Genomic DNA, 20,034 nt, shown 5'->3' with positions numbered 1-20,034 from the left:
TGCCGGATACATATCAGTCAACACCCTGGATACATATCAGTCAACACGCGCCGGATATACACATCAGTCAACGCGCGCCGGATACACACATCAGTCAACGCGCGCCGGATACACACATCAGTCAACACGCCGGATACACACATCAGTCAACACGCCGGATACACACATCAGTCAACACGCCGGATACACACATCAGTCAACACGCCGGATACACACATCAGTCAACACGCCGGATATACATCAGTCAACACCCCGGATATACACATCAGTCAACACCCGGATACATATCAGTCAACACCCGGATACATATCAGTCAACACCCGGATACATATCAGTCAACACCCTGGATACATATCAGTCAACACGCGCCGGATATACACATCAGTCAACACGCGCCGGATATACACATCAGTCAACACCCCGGATACATATCAGTCAACGCGCCCGGATACACACATCAGTCAACGCGCACGGATATACACATCAGTCAACACCCCGGATACATATCAGTCAACGCGCACGGATACACACATCAGTCAACGCGCGCCGGATACACACATCAGTCAACGCGCGCCGGATACACACATCAGTCAACACCCCGGATACATATCAGTCAACACCCCGGATACATATCAGTCAACACCCGCCGGATACACACATCAGTCAACACCCGCCGGATACACACATCAGTCAACACGCGCCGGATACACATCAGTCAACACGCGCCGGATACACATCAGTCAACACGCGCCGGATACACATCAGTCAACACGCCGCCGGATACACATCAGTCAACACGCCGGATACACATCAGTCAACACGCGCCGGATACATCAGTCAACACGCGCCGGATACATCAGTCAACACGCGCCCGGATACACATCAGTCAACACGCGCCGGATACACATCAGTCAACACGCGCCGGATACACATCAGTCAACACGCGCCGGATACACACATCAGTCAACACGCCCGGATACACACATCAGTCAACACGCCGGACACACACATCAGTCAACACGCCGGATACACACATCAGTCAACACGCCGGATACACACATCAGTCAACACGCCGGATATACACATCAGTCAACACCCCGGATATACACATCAGTCAACACCCCGGATACATATCAGTCAACACCCCGGATACATATCAGTCAACACCCCGGATACATATCAGTCAACACCCTGGATACATATCAGTCAACACGCGCCGGATATACACATCAGTCAACACGCGCCGGATATACACATCAGTCAACACCCCGGATACATATCAGTCAACGCGCGCCGGATACACACATCAGTCAACGCGCGCCGGATATACACATCAGTCAACACCCCGGATACATATCAGTCAACGCGCCCGGATACACACATCAGTCAACGCGCCGGATACACACATCAGTCAACGCGCGCCGGATACACACATCAGTCAACACCCCGGATACATATCAGTCAACACCCCGGATACATATCAGTCAACACCCGCCGGATACACACATCAGTCAACACCCGCCGGATACACACATCAGTCAACACGCGCGGATACACATCAGTCAACACGCCGGATACACATCAGTCAACACGCGCCGGATACACATCAGTCAACACGCGCCGGATACACATCAGTCAACACGCGCCGGATACACATCAGTCAACACGCGCCGGATACACATCAGTCAACACGCGCCGGATACATCAGTCAACACGCGCCGGATACACATCAGTCAACACGCGCCGGATACAATCAGTCAACACGCGCCGGATACACATCAGTCAACACGCGCCGGATACACATCAGTCAACACGCGCCGGATACACACATCAGTCAACACGCGCCGGATACACACATCAGTCAACACGCCGGACACACATCAGTCAACACGCCGGATACACACATCAGTCAACACGCGCCGGGGATACACACATCAGTCAACACGCGCCGGGATACATATCAGTCAACACGCGCCGGATATACACATCAGTCAACACGCGCCGGATACACATCAGTCAACACACGCCGGATACACACATCAGTCAACACGCCGGACACACACATCAGTCAACACGCCGGACACACACATCAGTCAACACGCCGGACACACACATCAGTCAACACGCCGGACACACACATCAGTCAACACGCCGGACACACACATCAGTCAACACGCCGGACACACACATCAGTCAACACGCCGGACACACACATCAGTCAACACGCTGGACAGATGGAGAGACGTTAGAACAGGTTTTTAAAAGTTAGTGGCTGGTTTCCCCAGACACCGATTAATTATATTCCTGGAATAAATTTAAAATAAAACATGGGTCATGTTTTTAGTCCAGAACTAAGGCCTAATCTGTGTGTCCGGGAAACCAGCCCCAAAGAGTTCCTGATGAAATCGTACCTCAACGTTAGTCTTCTGTTGGTCTGTCAGCAGCGGAAACTACAAGAGGGAAGAGAGACGACAGGATGTTGTCGTCATGAAAACACTACCAACGGGACCTTTAATTCAACGAAGTGGGGCTTTTCCCAGAAAGCAGGAGAGATTAGCCGGCTAACTGACACACACACACACACACACACACACACACACACACACACACTACACACACACACACACGATAATGATTGGGGTCAGTTTGTGTGGACAGTTTTCTCCACCTTGTCTGATTCCCAGTACTCTTCAATGGCCTCCTGTCCTCCTCTCCCTACCTGAAGCATGTTACTCTGCCACTCGGACCCCTTGGGGAAGATTGCAAAAACAGATAAACACAAGTTTACGTCATGGTTACCGTGACACCCTGATCCTATTGATGACGCTGTCACATGACAGTGGTCTTGAGAGGCTACTCCACGCCCGTTCTAGAGATTATATTTCTATGGTTTCCCCTCTCCTGTCTAGTAAAGATACATCTAGAGTGGCTTCCTCTCCTGTCTAGTAAATATACATCTAGAGTGGATCCCTCTCCTGTCTAGTAGAGATACATCTAGAGTGGCTTCCTCTCCTGTCTAGTAGAGATACATCTAGAGCGATTCCCTCTCCTGTCTAGTAGAGATACATCTAGAGTGACTCCCTCTCCTGTCTAGTAGAGATACATCTAGAGTCTAGAGTGACTCCCTCTCCTGTCTAGTAGAGATACATCTAGAGTGGCTTCCTCTCCTGTCTAGTAGAGATACATCTAGAGTGGCTTCCTCTCCTGTCTAGTAGAGATACATCTAGAGTGGCTTCCTCTCCTGTCTAGTAGAGATACATCTAGAGTGGCTCCCTCTCCTGTCTAGTAAAGATACATCTAGAGTGTCTCCCTCTCCTGTCTAGTAGAGATACATCTAGAGTGACTCCCTCTCCTGTCTAGTAGAGATACATCTAGAGTCTAGAGTGGCCCAAATGACACTATTCCCTTTATAGTGCACTACATTTGACCAGAGACCTGGATGGAATAAGGTGCCATAGAGAATAGGGAGCCATATTCCCATAGACCTCTGGTATCAGTGTGTATCTCACCTGTTTGAGTACGTCCAGGTAGTCGTCTCTCACCTGTTTGAGTACGTCCAGGTAGTCGTCTCTCACCTGTTTGAGTACGTCCAGGTAGTGGCATCTCACCTGTTTGAGTACGTCCAGGTAGTCGTATCTCACCTGTTTGAGTACGTCCAGGTAGTGGTATCTCACCTGTTTGAGTACGTCCAGGTAGTGGCATCTCACCTGTTTGAGTACGTCCAGGTAGTCGTATCTCACCTGTTTGAGTACGTCCAGGTAGTGGTATCTCACCTGTTTGACTACGTCCAGGTAGTGGTATCTCACCTGTTTGAGTACGTCCAGGTAGTGGTATCTCACCTGTTTGAGTACGTCCAGGTAGTGGCATCTCACCTGTTTGAGTACGTCCAGGTAGTCGCATCTCACCTGTTTGAGTACGTCCAGGTAGTCGTATCTCACCTGTTTGACTACGTCCAGGTAGTCGTATCTCACCTGTTTGAGTACGTCCAGGTAGTCGCATCTCACCTGTTTGAGTACGTCCAGGTAGTCGTATCTCACCTGTTTGAGTACGTCCAGGTAGTCGATCTCACCTGTTTGAGTACGTCCAGGTAGTCGCATCTCACCTGTTTGAGTACGTCCAGGTAGTCGCATCTCACCTGTTTGAGTACGTCCAGGTAGTCGTATCAGTGCGTATCTCACCTGTTTGAGTACGTTCAGGTAGTCGTAGCAGAAGCCTACGATGTTAGCCGAGATGTCGTCGTCGTCGTGGACCAACAGCTGGAGGAGCAGAGGAACCTTTGCCTCGATGGCGCGCAGCGACTCGGCGGCGTCTTTCACTTCGCCCCCCTTGGCCTGTTTGGTCCAGCTCAGCACCAGAGACTGACCCATCCCATTCACCAGTCTGGAGAACTTAGCCAGGAAGTCCACATCCTCTTCCTGACAGAGCCAAGACAGGAAACCATTTCACTGTACAGCACTACTATATAGGAGACAGGGGGGGCCATTTCACTGTACAGCACTACTATATAGGAGACAGGGGGGCCATTTCACTGTACAGCACTACTATATAGGAGACAGGAAGCCATTTCACTGTACAGCACTACTATATAGGAGACAGGGGGGCCATTTCACTGTACAGCACTGCTATATAGGAGACAGGAAACCATTTCACTGTACAGCACTACTATATAGGAGACAGGGGGCCATTTCACTGCACAGCACTACTATATAGGAGACAGGAAACCATTTCACTGTACAGCACTACTATATAGGAGACAGGAAACCATTTCACTGTACAGCACTACTATATAGGAGACAGGAAACCATTTCACTGTACAGCACTACTATATAGGAGACAGGAAACCATTTCACTGTACAGCACTACTATATAGGAGACAGGAAGCCATTTCACTGTACAGCACTACTATATAGGAGACAGGGGGGCCATTTCACTGTACAGCACTACTATATAGGAGACAGGAAACCATTTCACTGCACAGCACTACTATATAGGAGACAAGAAACCATTTCACTGTACAGCACTACTATATAGGAGACAGGAAACCATTTCACTGCACAGCACTACTATATAGGAGACAGGAAACCATTTCACTGTACAGCACTACTATATAGGAGACAGGAGGCCATTTCACTGTACAGCACTACTATATAGGAGACAGGAGACCATTTCACTGTACAGCACTGCTATATAGGAGACAGGAAGCCATTTCACTGTACAGCACTACTATATAGGAGACAGGAAACCATTTCACTGTACAGCACTACTATATAGGAGACAGGGGGGCCATTTCACTGTACAGCACTACTATATAGGAGACAGGGAACCATTTCACTGTACAGCACTACTATATAGGAGACAGGGGGGCCATTTCACTGTACAGCACTACTATATAGGAGACAGGGGGGCCATTTCACTGTACAGCACTACTATATAGGAGACAGGAAACCATTTCACTGTACAGCACTACTATATAGGAGACAGGGGGGCCATTTCACTGTACAGCACTACTATATAGGATACAGGACGGCCATTTCACTGTACAGCACTACTATATAGGAGACAGGGGGGCCATTTCACTGTACAGCACTACTATATAGGAGACAGGAGGCCATTTCACTGTACAGCACTACTATATAGGAGACAGGAAACCATTTCACTGTACAGCACTACTATATAGGAGACAGGGGGGCCATTTCACTGTACAGCACTACTATATAGGAGACAGGGGGGCCATTTCACTGTACAGCCCTACTATATAGGAGACAGGAAACCATTTCACTGTACAGCACTACTATATAGGAGACAGGAAGGCCATTTCACTGCACAGCACTACTATATAGGAGACAGGGCGGCCATTTCACTGTACAGCACTACTATATAGGAGACAGGAAACCATTTCACTGCACAGCACTACTATATAGGAGACAGGGGGCCATTTCACTGTACAGCACTACTATATAGGAGACAGGAAGCCATTTCACTGTACAGCACTACTATATAGGAGACAGGGCGGCCATTTCACTGTACAGCACTACTATATAGGAGACAGGACGCCATTTCACTGTACAGCACTACTATATAGGAGACAGGAAACCATTTCACTGTACAGCACTACTATATAGGATACAGGACGGCCATTTCACTGTACAGCACTACTATATAGGAGACAGGGGGGCCATTTCACTGTACAGCACTACTATATAGGAGACAGGGGGCCATTTCACTGTACAGCACTACTATATAGGAGACAGGGGGCCATTTCACTGTACAGCACTACTATATAGGAGACAGGGGGGCCATTTCACTGTACAGCACTACTATATAGGAGACAGGGGGCCATTTCACTGTACAGCACTACTATATAGGAGACAGGAAACCATTTCACTGCACAGCACTACTATATAGGAGACAGGAAACCATTTCACTGTACAGCACTACTATATAGGAGACAGGACGGCCATTTCACTGTACAGCACTACTATATAGGAGACAGGACGGCCATTTCACTGTACAGCACTACTATATAGGAGACAGGACGGCCATTTCACTGTACAGCACTACTATATAGGAGACAGGACGGCCATTTCACTGTACAGCACTACTATATAGGAGACAGGACGCCATTTCACTGTACAGCACTACTATATAGGAGACAGGAAACCATTTCACTGTACAGCACTACTATATAGGAGACAGGACGGCCATTTCACTGCACAGCACTACTATATAGGAGACAGGACGGCCATTTCACTGCACAGCACTACTATATAGGAGACAGGACGGCCATTTCACTGCACAGCACTACTATATAGGAGACAGGAAACCATTTCACTGTACAGCACTACTATATAGGAGACAGGACGGCCATTTCACTGTACAGCACTACTATATAGGAGACAGGGGGCCATTTCACTGTACAGCACTACTATATAGGAGACAGGAAACCATTTCACTGTACAGCACTACTATATAGGAGACAGGACGGCCATTTCACTGTACAGCACTACTATATAGGAGACAGGACGGCCATTTCACTGTACAGCACTACTATATAGGAGACAGGAAACCATTTCACTGTACAGCACTACTATATAGGAGACAGGAAACCATTTCACTGTACAGCACTACTATATAGGAGACAGGAAGCCATTTCACTGTACAGCACTACTATATAGGAGACAGAAGCCATTTCACTGTACAGCACTACTATATAGGAGACAGGAAACCATTTCACTGTACAGCACTACTATATAGGAGACAGGACGGCCATTTCACTGTACAGCACTACTATATAGGAGACAGGGGGCCATTTCACTGTACAGCACTACTATATAGGAGACAGGGGGGCCATTTCACTGTACAGCACTACTATATAGGAGACAGGAAACCATTTCACTGTACAGCACTACTATATAGGAGACAGGAAACCATTTCACTGTACAGCACTACTATATAGGAGACAGGAAACCATTTCACTGTACAGCACTACTATATAGGAGACAGGACGGCCATTTCACTGTACAGCACTACTATATAGGAGACAGGGGGGCCATTTCACTGTACAGCACTACTATATAGGAGACAGGGGGGCCATTTCACTGTACAGCACTACTATATAGGAGACAGGAAACCATTTCACTGTACAGCACTACTATATAGGAGACAGGAAACCATTTCACTGTACAGCACTACTATATAGGAGACAGGACGGCCATTTCACTGTACAGCACTACTATATAGGAGACAGGGGGGCCATTTCACTGTACAGCACTACTATATAGGAGACAGGGGGCCATTTCACTGTACAGCACTACTATATAGGAGACGGGGGACCATTTCACTGTACAGCACTACTATATAGGAGACAGGGGGGCCATTTCACTGTACAGCACTACTATATAGGAGACAGGGGGCCATTTCACTGTACAGCACTACTATATAGGAGACAGGAAACCATTTCACTGCACAGCACTACTATATAGGAGACAGGAAACCATTTCACTGTACAGCACTACTATATAGGATACAGGACGGCCATTTCACTGTACAGCACTACTATATAGGAGACAGGACGGCCATTTCACTGTACAGCACTACTATATAGGAGACAGGACGGCCATTTCACTGTACAGCACTACTATATAGGAGACAGGACGGCCATTTCACTGTACAGCACTACTATATAGGAGACAGGACGGCCATTTCACTGTACAGCACTACTATATAGGAGACAGGAAACCATTTCACTGTACAGCACTACTATATAGGAGACAGGACGGCCATTTCACTGTACAGCACTACTATATAGGAGACAGGACAGCCATTTCACTGCACAGCACTACTATATAGGAGACAGGACAGCCATTTCACTGCACAGCACTACTATATAGGAGACAGGAAACCATTTCACTGTACAGCACTACTATATAGGAGACAGGACGGCCATTTCACTGTACAGCACTACTATATAGGAGACAGGGGGCCATTTCACTGTACAGCACTACTATATAGGAGACAGGAAACCATTTCACTGTACAGCACTACTATATAGGAGACAGGACGGCCATTTCACTGTACAGCACTACTATATAGGAGACAGGACGGCCATTTCACTGTACAGCACTACTATATAGGAGACAGGAAACCATTTCACTGTACAGCACTACTATATAGGAGACAGGAAACCATTTCACTGTACAGCACTACTATATAGGAGACAGGAAACCATTTCACTGTACAGCACTACTATATAGGAGACAGGAAACCATTTCACTGTACAGCACTACTATATAGGAGACAGGAAACCATTTCACTGTACAGCACTACTATATAGGAGACAGGACGGCCATTTCACTGTACAGCACTACTATATAGGAGACAGGAGGCCATTTCACTGTACAGCACTACTATATAGGAGACAGGGCGGCCATTTCACTGTACAGCACTACTATATAGGAGACAGGAAACCATTTCACTGTACAGCACTACTATATAGGAGACAGGAAACCATTTCACTGTACAGCACTACTATATAGGAGACAGGAAACCATTTCACTGTACAGCACTACTATATAGGAGACAGGACGGCCATTTCACTGTACAGCACTACTATATAGGAGACAGGGGGCCATTTCACTGTACAGCACTACTATATAGGAGACAGGGGGGCCATTTCACTGTACAGCACTACTATATAGGAGACAGGAAACCATTTCACTGTACAGCACTACTATATAGGAGACAGGAAACCATTTCACTGTACAGCACTACTATATAGGATACAGGACGGCCATTTCACTGTACAGCACTACTATATAGGAGACAGGACGGCCATTTCACTGTACAGCACTACTACATAGGAGACAGGACGGCCATTTCACTGTACAGCACTACTATATAGGAGACAGGGGGGGCCATTTCACTGCACAGCACTACTATATAGGAGACAGGACGGCCATTTCACTGCACAGCACTACTATATAGGAGACAGGACGGCCATTTCACTGCACAGCACTACTATATAGGAGACAGGGGGGCCATTTCACTGTACAGCACTACTATATAGGAGACAGGAAACCATTTCACTGTACAGCACTACTATATAGGAGACAGGGGGGCCATTTCACTGTACAGCACTACTATATAGGAGACAGGGGGGCCATTTCACTGTACAGCACTACTATATAGGAGACAGGAAACCATTTCACTGTACAGCACTACTATATAGGAGACAGGAAACCATTTCACTGTACAGCACTACTATATAGGAGACAGGGGGGCCATTTCACTGTACAGCACTACTATATAGGAGACAGGGGGGGCCATTTCACTGTACAGCACTACTATATAGGAGACAGGAAACCATTTCACTGTACAGCACTACTATATAGGAGACAGGACGGCCATTTCACTGTACAGCACTACTATATAGGAGACAGGAAACCATTTCACTGTACAGCACTACTATATAGGAGACAGGGGGGCCATTTCACTGTACAGCACTACTATATAGGAGACAGGGGGGCCATTTCACTGTACAGCACTACTATATAGGAGACAGGACGGCCATTTCACTGTACAGCACTACTATATAGGAGACAGGAAACCATTTCACTGTACAGCACTACTATATAGGAGACAGGGGGGCCATTTCACTGTACAGCACTACTATATAGGAGACAGGGGGGCCATTTCACTGTACAGCACTACTATATAGGAGACAGGAAACCATTTCACTGTACAGCACTACTATATAGGAGACAGGACGGCCATTTCACTGTACAGCACTACTATATAGGAGACAGGAAACCATTTCACTGTACAGCACTACTATATAGGAGACAGGGGGGCCATTTCACTGTACAGCACTACTATATAGGAGACAGGGGGCCATTTCACTGTACAGCACTACTATATAGGAGACAGGGGGGCCATTTCACTGTACAGCACTACTATATAGGAGACAGGACGGCCATTTCACTGTACAGCACTACTATATAGGAGACAGGGGGCCATTTCACTGTACAGCACTACTATATAGGAGACAGGGGGGCCATTTCACTGTACAGCACTACTATATAGGAGACAGGAAACCATTTCACTGTACAGCACTACTATATAGGAGACAGGAAACCATTTCATTGTACAGCACTACTATATAGGAGACAGGAAACCATTTCACTGTACAGCACTACTATATAGGAGACAGGGCGGCCATTTCACTGTACAGCACTACTATATAGGAGACAGGGCGGCCATTTCACTGTACAGCACTACTATATAGGAGACAGGGGGCCATTTCACTGTACAGCACTACTATATAGGAGACAGGGGGGCCATTTCACTGTACAGCACTACTATATAGGAGACAGGACGGCCATTTCACTGTACAGCACTACTATATAGGAGACAGGGGGGGCCATTTAACTGTACAGCACTACTATATAGGAGACAGGACGGCCATTTCACTGTACAGCACTACTATATAGGAGACAGGACGGCCATTTCACTGTACAGCACTACTATATAGGAGACAGGAAACCATTTCACTGTACAGCACTACTATATAGGAGACAGGAAACCATTTCACTGTACAGCACTGCTATATAGGAGACATGAAACCATTTCACTGTACAGCACTACTATATAGGAGACAGGAAACCATTTCACTGTACAGCACTACTATATAGGAGACAGGAAACCATTTCACTGTACAGCACTGCTATATAGGAGACATGAAACCATTTCACTGTACAGCACTACTATATAGGAGACAGGAAACCATTTCACTGTACAGCACTACTATATAGGAGACATGAAACCATTTCACTGTACAGCACTACTATATAGGAGACAGGAAACCATTTCACTGTACAGCACTACTATATAGGAGACAGGAAACCATTTCACTGTACAGCACTACTATATAGGAGACATGAAACCATTTCACTGTACAGCACTACTATATAGGAGACAGGGGGGGCCATTTCACTGTACAGCACTACTATATAGGAGACAGGACAGCCATTTCACTGTACAGCACTACTATATAGGAGACAGGGGGGCCATTTCACTGTACAGCACTACTATATAGGAGACAAGGGGGGCCATTTCACTGTACAGCACTACTATATAGGAGACAGGGGGCCATTTCACTGTACAGCACTACTATATAGGAGACAGGAAACCATTTCACTGTACAGCACTACTATATAGGAGACAGGACGGCCATTTCACTGTACAGCACTACTATATAGGAGACAGGACGGCCATTTCACTGTACAGCACTACTATATAGGAGACAGGAAACCATTTCACTGTACAGCACTGCTATATAGGAGACAGGAAACCATTTCACTGTACAGCACTGCTATATAGGAGACATGAAACCATTTCACTGTACAGCACTACTATATAGGAGACAGGAAACCATTTCACTGTACAGCACTACTATATAGGAGACAGGGGGGCCATTTCACTGTACAGCACTACTATATAGGAGACAGGAAACCATTTCACTGTACAGCACTACTATATAGGAGACAGGGGGGGGCCATTTCACTGTACAGCACTACTATATAGGAGACAGGGGGGCCATTTCACTGTACAGCACTACTATATAGGAGACAGGACGGCCATTTCACTGTACAGCACTGCTATATAGGAGACAGGACGGCCATTTCACTGTACAGCACTACTATATAGGAGACAGGAAACCATTTCACTGTACAGCACTACTATATAGGAGACAGGGGGGCCATTTCACTGTACAGCACTACTATATAGGAGACAGGGGGGCCATTTCACTGTACAGCACTACTATATAGGAGACATGAAACCATTTCACTGTACAGCACTACTATATAGGAGACAGGAAACCATTTCACTGTACAGCACTACTATATAGGAGACAGGGGGGCCATTTCACTGTACAGCACTACTATATAGGAGACAGGAAACCATTTCACTGTACAGCACTACTATATAGGAGACAGGGGGGCCATTTCACTGTACAGCACTACTATATAGGAGACAGGGGGGCCATTTCACTGTACAGCACTACTATATAGGAGACAGGACGGCCATTTCACTGTACAGCACTACTATATAGGAGACAGGACGGCCATTTCACTGTACAGCACTACTATATAGGAGACAGGGGGCCATTTCACTGTACAGCACTACTATATAGGAGACAGGAAACCATTTCACTGTACAGCACTACTATATAGGAGACAGGGGGGCCATTTCACTGTACAGCACTACTATATAGGAGACAGGGGGGCCATTTCACTGTACAGCACTGCTATGTGTTATGTTGGTGTGTGTGTGTGTGTGTGTGTGTGTGTGTGTGTGTGTGTGTGTGTGTGTGTGTGTGTGTGTGTGTGTGTGTGTCTTCAGAAAGTACTCACACTCCTAGAATTTTCCACATTATGAATTGGTATTAAAAAATTACATTTTCTTTTCAACGATCTACACAAAATACTCTTGACGTCAAAGTCGAAGAGAAATTATATTTTTTTAAATATATATATATATATATATATATATTAATAAAAATATAACAATAAATGTATTTCGTCGCTACAGACTTCAGTCTTTCTGGGTCTCGAAGAGATTTCCAAACCTGGATTGTACAATATTTGCCCATTATTCTTGTTGAAATTCTTCAAGCTCTGTCAAGTTGGTTGTTGATCATTGCTAGACGGCCATTTTGAAGTCTTTCCGTAGATGTTCAAGACGATTTAAAGTCAGAACTGTAACTAAGCCCCTCAGGGACATTCAATGTCTTCTTGGTAAACAACCCCCAGTGTATATTTTGAGCTTGTGTTTTAGGTTATTTTCCTGCTGAAAAGCTGAATTTGTCTCCCAGTGTCTGTTGGAAAGAAGACTGAACCAGATTCTTCCTGTGATTAGCGCCATTCAGTTTTATTTTATTTTTTTTTATCCTGAAAAACTCCCCTGTCCTTACCGATGACAAGCATACCCATAACATGATGCAGCCACCACCATGCTAGACAATCTGAAGAGTGGTACTCAGTGATGTGTTGTGTTGGATTTGCCACAAATATAATAATTTTGTATTCAGGACAAAGTTCATTTATTCGCTAGATTTTTTTGCCAGTTTTACTTTAGTGTCTTGTTGCAAACAGGATGTATGTTTTAAACTTATTTAGTCTTGACATAACAAAAGGGGTTGAATACTTATTGACTCAATACATAAAATCAGCTTTTCATTTTGTATTAAATTTGTAAAACAAAAAAACACAGAATTCCACTTTGACATTGTGAAGTATTGTGTGTAGATCAGTGGCACAAAAATCTCAATTTAAAATCGATTTTAAATTCAAGCTGTAACACGACAAAATATGGGGAAGCTTTCTGAAGGGACTGTAGTGTGTGTGTGTGTGTGTGTGTGTGTGTACACCTACCTCCTCCACATTGAAGAAGCCAGCAGACTGCAGGACTTGACAGAGGGACTCAACCAGCTTGGTTTTGTCTGTAGGGTCCATGCCTTTATTAACAATCTCAAACAGACATTCGCACGCCTCCTCTCTCAGGTCCTCCACGGACATCTGACTCAGGAGCAGGTTAACAAACCTGGAGGGACAGGAAACACACTGGTTACACACTGGTCCAGGACCAGTCCATCTGATCTCTGGTTTATAAACCTGGACCAGGACCAGTCATCTGATCTCTGGTTTATCAACCTGGACAGGAAACACTGGTCCAGGACCAGTCCATCTGATCTCTGGTTTATCAACCTGGTCCAGGACCAGTCATCTGATCTCTGGTCTATAAACCTGGACAGGAAACACTGGACCAGGACCAGTCCATCTGATCTCTGGTTTATAAACCTGGACAGGAAACACTGGACCAGGACCAGTCCATCTGATCTCTGGTTTATAAACCTGGACAGGAAACACTGGACCAGGACCAGTCCATCTGATCTCTGGTCTATAAACCTGGACAGGAAACACTGGACCAGGACCAGTCATCTGATCTCTGGTTTATAAACCTGGACCAGGACCAGTCCATCTGATCTCTGGTTTATAAACCTGGACCAGGACCAGTCATCTGATCTCTGGTCTATAAACCTGGACAGGAAACACTGGACCAGGACCAGTCCATCTGATCTCTGGTTTATCAACCTGGTCCAGGACCAGTCATCTGATCTCTGGTCTATAAACCTGGACAGGAAACACTGGACCAGGACCAGTCCATCTGATCTCTGGTTTATAAACCTGGACAGGAAACACTGGACCAGGACCAGTCCATCTGATCTCTGGTTTATAAACCTGGACAGGAAACACTGGACCAGGACCAGTCCATCTGATCTCTGGTCTATAAACCTGGACCAGGACCAGTCATCTGATCTCTGGTTTATAAACCTGGACCAGGACCAGTCATCTGATCTCTGGTTTATAAACCTGGACCAGGACCAGTCATCTGATCTCTGGTTTATAAACCTGGACCAGGACCAGTCATCTGATCTCTGGTTTATAAACCTGGACCAGGACCAGTCATCTGATCTCTGGTTACACACTGGACCAGGACCAGTCATCTGATCTCTGGTTACACACTGGACCAGGACCAGTCATCTGATCTCTGGTTTATAAACCTGGACCAGGACCAGTCATCTGATCTCTGGTCTATAAACCTGGACAGGAAACACTGGACCAGGACCAGTCCATCTGATCTCTGGTTTATAAACCTGGAGGGACAGGAAACACTGGACCAGGACCAGTCATCTGATCTCTGGTTTATAAACCTGGTCCAGGACCAGTCATCTGATCTCTGGTCTATAAACCTGGACAGGAAACACTGGTCCAGGACCAGTCATCTGATCTCTGGTCTATAAACCTGGACAGGAAACACTGGACCAGGACCAGTCATCTGGTTTATAAACCTGGACAGGAAACACTGGACCAGGACCAGTCATCTGATCTCTGGTCTATAAACCTGGACAGGAAACACTGGACCAGGACCAGTCATCTGATCTCTGGTCTATAAACCTGGACAGGAAACACTGGACCAGGACCAGTCATCTGGTTTATAAACCTGGACAGGAAACACTGGACCAGGACCAGTCATCTGATCTCTGGTTTATAAACCTGGACCAGGACCAGTCCTCTGATCTCTGGTTTATAAACCTGGACAGGAAACACTGGTCCAGGACCAGTCATCTGATCTCTGGTCTATAAACCTGGAGGGACAGGAAACACTGGACCAGGACCAGTCATCTGATCTCTGGTTTATAAACCTGGACAGGAAACACTGGACCAGGACCAGTCATCTGATCTCTGGTCTATAAACCTGGAGGGACAGGAAACACTGGACCAGGACCAGTCATCTGATCTCTGGTCTATAAACCTGGACAGGAAACACTGGACCAGGACCAGTCATCTGATCTCTGGTTTATAAACCTGGACCAGGACCAGTCATCTGATCTCTGGTTTATAAACCTGGAGGGACAGGAAACACTGGACCAGGACCAGTCATCTGATCTCTGGTTTATAAACCTGGACAGGAAACACTGGACCAGGACCAGTCATCTGATCTCTGGTTTATAAACCTGGACAGGAAACACTGGACCAGGACCAGTCATCTGATCTCTGGTTTATAAACCTGGACAGGAAACACTGGACCAGGACCAGTCCATCTGATCTCTGGTCTATAAACCTGGACAGGAAACACTGGACCAGGACCAGTCATCTGATCTCTGGTTTATCAACCTGGTCCAGGACCAGTCATCTGATCTCTGGTCTATAAACCTGGACAGGAAACACTGGACCAGGACCAGTCATCTGATCTCTGGTCTATAAACCTGGACAGGAAACACTGGACCAGGACCAGTCCATCTGATCTCTGGTTTATAAACCTGGACAGGAAACACTGGACCAGGACCAGAGTTTCAACCCAACACGATGCACCTGAGCTCAGTGTCCAGTCTCATAGCAAAGGGTCTGAATAGCAGGAAACACTGGTCCAGGACCAGTCATCTGATCTCTGGTTTATAAACCTAGACAGGAAACACTGGTCCAGGACCAGTCATCTGATCTCTGGTTTATAAACCTGGACAGGAAACACTGGACCAGGACCAGTCATCTGATCTCTGGTTTATAAACCTGGACCAGGACCAGTCATCTGATCTCTGGTCTATAAACCTGGACAGGAAACACTGGACCAGGACCAGTCCATCTGATCTCTGGTTTATAAACCTGGACCAGGAAACACTGGACCAGGACCAGTCCTCTGATCTCTGGTCTATAAACCTGGACAGGAAACACTGGACCAGGACCAGTCATCTGATCTCTGGTCTATAAACCTGGACAGGAAACACTGGACCAGGACCAGTCATCTGGTTTATAAACCTGGACAGGAAACACTGGACCAGGACCAGTCATCTGATCTCTGGTTTATAAACCTGGAGGGACAGGAAACACTGGACCAGGACCAGTCCATCTGATCTCTGGTTTATAAACCTGGACAGGAAACACTGGACCAGGACCAGTCATCTGATCTCTGGTTTATCAACCTGGTCCAGGACCAGTCATCTGATCTCTGGTTTATCAACCTGGTCCAGGACCAGTCATCTGATCTCTGGTTTATAAACCTGGACAGGAAACACTGGACCAGGACCAGTCATCTGATCTCTGGTTTATAAACCTGGACAGGAAACACTGGACCAGGACCAGTCATCTGATCTCTGGTTTATCAACCTGGTCCAGGACCAGTCCATCTGATCTCTGGTCTATAAACCTGGACAGGAAACACTGGTCCAGGACCAGTCATCTGATCTCTGGTTTATCAACCTGGTCCAGGACCAGTCATCTGATCTCTGGTCTATAAACCTGGACAGGAAACACTGGACCAGGACCAGTCATCTGATCTATAAACCTGGACAGGAAACACTGGACCAGGACCAGTCATCTGATCTCTGGTCTATAAACCTGGACAGGAAACACTGGACCAGGACCAGTCATCTGATCTCTGGTTTATAAACCTGGAGGGACAGGAAACACTGGACCAGGACCAGTCCATCTGATCTCTGGTTTATCAACCTGGTCCAGGACCAGTCATCTGATCTCTGGTTTATAAACCTGGACAGGAAACACTGGACCAGGACCAGTCATCTGATCTCTGGTCTATAAACCTGGACAGGAAACACTGGACCAGGACCAGTCCATCTGATCTCTGGTCTATAAACCTGGACAGGAAACACTGGACCAGGACCAGTCATCTGATCTCTGGTTTATAAACCTGGACAGGAAACACTGGACCAGGACCAGTCATCTGATCTCTGGTTTATCAACCTGGTCCAGGACCAGTCATCTGATCTCTGGTTTATAAACCTGGACAGGAAACACTGGACCAGGACCAGTCATCTGATCTCTGGTCTATAAACCTGGACCAGGACCAGTCATCTGATCTCTGGTCTATAAACCTGGTCCAGGACCAGTCATCTGATCTCTGGTTTATAAACCTGGTCCAGGACCAGTCATCTGATCTCTGGTTTATAAACCTGGACAGGAAACACTGGACCAGGACCAGTCATCTGATCTCTGGTCTATAAACCTGGACAGGAAACACTGGACCAGGACCAGTCATCTGATCTCTGGTTTATAAACCTGGACAGGAAACACTGGACCAGGACCAGTCCTCTGATCTCTGGTTTATAAACCTGGACCAGGACCAGTCCATCTGATCTCTGGTCTATAAACCTGGACAGGAAACACTGGACCAGGACCAGTCATCTGATCTCTGGTCTATAAACCTGGACAGGAAACACTGGACCAGGACCAGTCCATCTGATCTCTGGTCTATAAACCTGGTCCAGGAAACACTGGACCAGGACCAGAGTTTCAACCCAACACGATGCACCTGATCTCAGTGTCCAGTCTCATAGCAAAGGGTCTGAATACTGACGTAAATAAGGGATCTGGATTTTATTTTTAATAAAATGTTTTCGCTTTGTCATTATGGGGTATTGTGTGTAGATTTATGGGGGGGGAATTACTGAATCCATTTTAGAATAAGGCTGTAACGTAACAAAATGTGGGGAAAGGGGTCTGAATGCAATGTATTTATCTCAAATACCTTAGTATTATCTATCCTGATGCCTGGTCACTTTACCCTGCCTTCATGTACATATCTACCTCATTATTATCTATCCTGATGCCTGGTCACTTTACCCTGCCTTCACGTACATATCTACCTCATTATTATCTATCCTGATGTCTAGTCACTTTACCCTGCCTTCATGTACATATCTATCTACCTCATTATTATCTATCCTGATGCCTGGTCACTTTACCCTGCCTTCATGTACATATCTACCTCATTATTATCTATCCTGATGTCTAGTCACTTTACCCTGCCTTCATGTACATATCTACCTCATTATTATCTATCCTGATGTCTAGTCACTTTACCCTGCCTTCACGTACATATCTACCTCATTATTATCTATCCTGATGTCTAGTCACTTTACCCTGCCTTCACGTACATATCTACCTCATTATTATCTATCCTGATGTCTAGTCACTTTACCCTGCCTTCATGTACATATCTACCTCATTATTATCTATCCTGATGTCTAGTCACTTTACCCTGCCTTCATGTACATATCTACCTCATTATTATCTATCCTGATGCCTAGTCACTTTACCCTGCCTTCATGTACATATCTACCTCATTATTATCTATCCTGATGCCTGGTCACTTTACCCTGCCTTCATGTACATATCTACCTCATTATTATCTATCCTGATGCCTAGTCACTTTACCCTGCCTTCATGTACATATCTACCTCATTATTATCTATCCTGATGCCTGGTCACTTTACCCTGCCTTCATGTACATATCTATCTACCTTAATAATAATAATATCTATCCTGATTAAGGATGCACGATATATCGGTCAACATATCGGAATCGGACGATATTAGTTAAAAATGCCAACATCGGTATCGGACAGATATTTAGTTTAACGCCGATGTTAAAAACCGGATGTCAAAGCTAACGTACCTACCTACATAACGTAGGTACAGGACGTAATGACGCCACGTTAAAATGTTTTGCGCTACACGTGCAAAACAGCATTCCTAACCTAGCCCACAATGTCTGCTGTGTGGATCGAGCAGTCAACAAGTCCAGCAGTCATTTGAAAGAGCAAGAACATTTCAACGAGACGACAACTCAAAAGGCGAAATCCATAAACGCCAAGATAATGGAATTCATTGCCCTTCTGACAATCAACCGTTCTCTGTCGTGGGTGATGTTGGCTTTCGCCGACTGGTCGAGCACCGGTACACACTAACATTACCAAGTGCGCTATTGTTCAGATGTTTCCCCTACCGGAGTTATACAGTAATGGCGTCGCTGCTATTAGCTTCACGACATACTACGGAACGCCGTTTGGGTCTTTGAGTGTCAGAAAGAAACAGTAGCGCCCGTCAAAGCTGGACAAAAAAGTCTGAAAAACAAGCAAACACCGCCACGAACGATGTGTTTTACAATAATACCTCGTTG

General features: G+C 46.0%; 1 protein-coding gene across 1 annotated transcript in view; it reads right to left on the bottom strand.

Annotated features, from left to right (window-relative positions):
* LOC106609844 (exportin-T) overlaps window positions 1-20,034 on the bottom strand; it is a 66,823-nt gene that overhangs the window by 23,666 nt on the left and 23,123 nt on the right. Inside the window, 3 exon segments of the mRNA XM_045713969.1 lie at window positions 2,412-2,450; window positions 4,179-4,415; window positions 13,932-14,100. Of these exon segments, the coding sequence (XP_045569925.1) occupies window positions 2,412-2,450; window positions 4,179-4,415; window positions 13,932-14,100 (445 nt within the window).

The sequence above is a fragment of the Salmo salar genome, unplaced genomic scaffold (assembly GCF_905237065.1).
Source record: "Salmo salar unplaced genomic scaffold, Ssal_v3.1, whole genome shotgun sequence".
NCBI lineage: Eukaryota > Metazoa > Chordata > Actinopteri > Salmoniformes > Salmonidae > Salmo > Salmo salar.
This window is presented reverse-complemented; position numbering and strand designations above follow the sequence as displayed.